Source organism: Monodelphis domestica, chromosome 2 (assembly GCF_027887165.1).
Source record: "Monodelphis domestica isolate mMonDom1 chromosome 2, mMonDom1.pri, whole genome shotgun sequence".
In the NCBI taxonomy this organism is placed as follows: domain Eukaryota; kingdom Metazoa; phylum Chordata; class Mammalia; order Didelphimorphia; family Didelphidae; genus Monodelphis; species Monodelphis domestica.
Genome location: NC_077228.1, coordinates 268,918,126 through 268,922,622, shown reverse-complemented (window position 1 = coordinate 268,922,622; position 4,497 = coordinate 268,918,126). Strand labels below are relative to the sequence as shown.

The 4,497-nt window shown below is 48.6% G+C and overlaps 1 protein-coding gene across 1 annotated transcript; it reads left to right on the top strand.

Moving 5' to 3' along the window:
* The first annotated feature begins 648 nt into the window (after positions 1-648).
* LOC100026640 (class I histocompatibility antigen, Gogo-C*0202 alpha chain-like) lies at positions 649-4,072 on the top strand. Its single transcript, XM_016430984.2, has 2 exons — positions 649-957; positions 2,014-4,072. Exons 1-2 carry the CDS (start codon positions 894-896, stop codon positions 2,244-2,246), a joined length of 297 nt encoding a protein of 98 aa, XP_016286470.2. The 5' UTR covers positions 649-893; the 3' UTR covers positions 2,247-4,072.
* The last annotated feature ends 425 nt before the right edge of the window (positions 4,073-4,497 follow it).

Here is a 4,497-nt window from a genome sequence, read left to right as displayed (position 1 = left end):
CCCCAGACTAATAAGTAAGTTCTTTTATTTCTGTCTCGACAAAGATACTGGAGTGATTTACTATTTCTTTCTACAGCTCATTTTACAGATGAGGAAATTGAGATATACAGGTGAAGTGACTTGCCAATGGTCACACACCTGGGAGGTATCTGAGGCTACATTTGAACTCAGGTTTTCCTGAGTCCAGGCTTCCATGAACTCTATCCCAGGGCTTTATCCACTGCTCCACTTAGGTGTTCCTTTTCTCCTGAGACAAATCTTCTACTCTATATCCAAATTCCAGTTATTGGTCTCTAGTTTATTCTTGGGTCTCTGGGTTATCTACAAGGTCTGATGAGAGACAGTGACATGACTGAGTCACAGATTGGCTGAATATCCTTAAAATGGAGGTATTAAGCCAACACAAATTGTTCTGCAGTTTTCTTTCTCCAGTCATCAGATTCCTCAATTGTCTGTGCAGAACATTCTTCCCTCATCTCAAGGAGAGGAAAGGGCAACACAGAGGAGGACTGGAGGCAGGAAGGCCAGCAGAGAAAGGGAGGAAGTTGGGAAAAGGGTTGAGGCTGGGATCTTATTTCTCAGGAAGTTTCTGGTTCAAACAGGGAGCAGAGCTGTGTGTTCCCGAGGGCGTATGGGAGGCGGAAAGTGCTACCCAGAATCAGAAGCTGATGGGTGAGTAACAGACAAATGAAACAGCTTTCTTGCTGTGGATTTCCTGTCAGTTTCAGTTTTGCTCTCCTAACCCGCGTGTGTTCATTCTGCCCACTGAACGCTGAAGTTTTCGGTATTCTATTTGCTATTGGGTCACTGAGCCGGAGTGGAACCAATTAGAAGTTCTATAAACCCGGGTACATAGTTTTCAGGGATCTTTCGGCTTCCTCTGCCCCGGGACCATGGAGCCTTCTGTGCTGTCGCTCTTTGTGCTGGGGGTTGTGGCCCTAACCGAGACCCGGGCAGGTGAGGAGAGAAGAGTATTAGAGGGCAGCCTGGATACGGGGCCAAACATTCGGGGTTAGATATGCGGGTATCCAGGTGCTCTGCTACCTAGAGCGACTCCAACAAAGCCACGAGGGGGCTTCCCGGAAAGGAGCTGCTTAATCTAAGTGCAGTCTGGGTGGAGGGAAGGAACTAGAAATAAGCGGGTGTGTGCACCAGGGGGCCTGGCAGACCTTAGATGTGCCTTGGCAGGAGGGTGGGGGTCCTTCAGGGTCTCTTAGTTGGGGTAGGAGAGCGGACTGGTGACTGGGTGTGGGGACAGGCAGTGAGGGCAGAGCTGGCCAGAGAGAGAAACGGTGTTACGGAGGCGTCTGGGAACTGCGACATCCAAGGGCGAGGACAGAAGTCAGGAGCAATTTCGTTAATGAGTTCTCTGGGCAGTTGGGGAGGGTGGGAGGAGATGAGGGCCAGGTGAGGACATAAGTTGGGGCTGGGGAGTATGTGAGACATGGGACCCAGGGCAGACGTGGGGCGGGGCAGTCTACCCTTTCGGACACTAGGACCTGCGGGATTGTTTTCAGTGCAGGTAGTTTCTTGATCTCAAAGCACTATAGCAGGGATGGCAAGCCTATGCAGGAGTGCCAAAGGGCGTGCAGAGGTCCCTGTGGCCTGGCGGTCTGCCCTCTAAACTCCACCCCCCAGAGTTTGTTACTAGAAAGGCCGAGATTCTGGAGCTGAGCTGCTCCCTCCCCTCTCCAGGGTGCCTGAGGACATTTCTCACATCACAGCCTCTCCCCCAGCAGCCCAAAGGGAGCTTCCTCCCTCCCCTGTGTGGGCTTCACCTTCTCTAAAAGCTACCCTCACGGAGCCATAGTCATGAGATTACTGTGGCCCAGGGAGGGACCTGCAGTGTGGGGGTGCAGAGGCTGGGGGTGGGCAGCCAAGGTGGGGAGGGGGAGCCTGGAGTCACCCATGGTGTGAGGGAGGTTCGGGGGTTACACCCCGGCCTGGCTGTAGACACCCCAGGGGGAAGGAGGAGCTGCCCTGAGCCCGGCCTGTGATCTCCTGCTGTCTCAGGCTCTCACTCCATGAGGTATTTCTATACTTCCATGTCCCGGCCTGAGCTCGGGGACTCGAAGTTCATCTCGGTGGGCTACGTGGACGATCAGCAGTTTGTGCGCTTCAACAGCAGCAGCGAGAGTCAGAGGATGGAGCCCCGGGCGGCCTGGATAGACAAGGTGGATGAGGAGGACCGGAACCACTGGGAGCGGAACACGCAGCGCTCCAGGGGAAAAGCAGAGATTGACTGAGGGAGCCTGGAGAACCTGCTCGGATACTACAACCAGAGATGGGCGTTGCATGCTGATCCCGGGTCACCCCCAGCAGAGCAGGGAGGGGGGAGGCGGGTCACTCCCACAATCAGCTGCGGCTCCCACTTGGAATGGGGGGGGGTGCTGCACCCTATCTTACCACGCTCTCTCAGGGGAGTTCTTGGGGGGGGGGGCAGCACCAGGTGGGGCTCTTCCTGAGGTGCTGACCAGGGCCGGGGGCGGGGCAGGGCTTCACACCATCCAGGGAATGATGGGCTGTGAGGTTTCCCCTGATGGCAGCTTCAGGAAGGGGATTTACCAATTCTCCTACTTTGGACACGACTACATTGCCCTGGATTGGGAGACTGGCTCGTAGACAGCAGCAGACACTGGAGCTGAGAACACCTTAAACATAAAATGAAGATCATAATAGAACCTACCTCTAAGGGTCATTGTGAGGATCAAATGAAACAACATGTGTAAAGCACTTGGCATCTAGTGGTCAATAAATGCTTATTCCATTCCCCCTTGCCCTTTCCTGAAGTCCCAATCTTCTGCCTCTCCCATTTCTCCTCCTAAACCACACCCATAACCCTGTATCTATAATAGTCCAAATTTCACTTCTGTTCCCAGGCAACAGTTCTAACACTTCTAGAAACTGTTGATTTTTCACTCCCTTCCCAACACCAACATTCACCAACAGATTCTTCTGAATGATGCTAGACACCTGCTCTTGTGGGTAATCACAGTCACAAGCTCCCCACCATCGTCCTCATCTCTGTAAGTATAAGTGGCAACATGTTGAAGAGGGGGCAACCCCACACTTTTGCCTTATTCTATTCCATTCCAAAGGCCCAAGGATCTTCTAAAAGACTTTACACCATTAAAATAGTCTCAAAACTTTATTGGGTCATTCTCTTGGTGTGGGGAATAAAAGCACAGAAGAAAAAATACTGTGTTCCAACAAAGAGTAACCAAAAGAAAAAAAATTCAGAGGATGAAAAAAGTCAGAAATTCTAGACTTTTTCTCCTTTACATGTTCTGAGTCTCAGATCTTAATGATCTGGATCAGAGGAGTTAAATATGTGTCAGGAACCATATTATAATGCAATTGTGGAATAGCTATGTTACTTGGTGGTTAGAAAGCCAGGACTAAAAACAGGAGGTCCTGAGTTCAGTTCAGACCTCAGTCATTTCCTAGCTATGTGCCCCTGGGTAAGTCACTTAACCCCAGTTGTCTAGCTCTTACTGCTCTTCTGTCTTGGAACCAATAGTTAGTATTGATTCCAAGACAAAAGGTAAGGTGCAATTGGGAAATTTTTTAAATTATTTTTTTTACAGTTTTTGAAATTTATTTAGTCAATTTAGAACATTATTCCTTGGTTACAAGAATCACATTTTCCTCCCTCCCCTCCCCCACCCTTCCTGCAGCCAACACGCAATTACATGTGTCCTTGATCAGAACCTATTTCCATGTTGTTAGTGTTTGCATTAGGATGTTCACTTAGAGTCTACATCCCCAGCCATATCCACATTAACCCATGTATTCAAGCATTTGTTTTTCTTCTGTGTTTTTACTCCCACAGTTTTTCCTCTGAATGTGGATAATGTTTTTTCTCATTGATTCCTCCAAGTTGTTCAGGATCACTGCATTGTCACTAATGGAAAAGTCCATTACATTTGATTGTACCACAGTGTATAGGTCTCTGTGTACAATATTGTCCTGGTTTTGCTCCTTTCACTCTGCATCAATTCCTGGAGGTCATTCCAGTTCACAATTGGGAAATTCTTAACAATATCAAGATACAATAAAACATAAATGTGAATATGGAGTTTTCTAAGGCAAAATATAGCCCAGGGATCCTTATTTACCAAGCCAGGCACCTAGAAAATGCTTGTTAATGACTTGAGTGTTTGATTATGGTACTAGAGCGGGAGCAGACTGTGAATTTGATGAACAGGGAATGTTCTTGGCTCCTCGAAGAGACTGGATGGTTCACATGGTAATGAGCATGGTGGAATGGGGATGGTAGTTTGGAACCAGTTGTCACACACTGAGCCTAGAGGAAAAGAGCAGGGAAATGAGGGCAGTTTAAAAAAAATAAAGATCTTTAGACAAGAAGATGTACCATATCTTCATTTTATAACCTACTTGTTAAATGATGAAAGTATAGAGAGATGCTCAAGTCCCACCTGGCTGGTTAGCTGGGAGAGGGAGAGCATGTGGCCATCTACCCAGAGTTTCTAATCA

Bases quoted from the DNA above. Each gene is read 5' to 3' on its own strand.
- LOC100026640 (XM_016430984.2), top strand. From the start codon at position 894: ATGGAGCCTTCTGTGCTGTCGCTCTTTGTGCTGGGGGTTGTGGCCCTA. The intron at 958-2,013 runs GTGAGGAGAGAA...CTGCTGTCTCAG, and splicing joins CCTAACCGAGACCCGGGCAG to GCTCTCACTCCATGAGGTAT.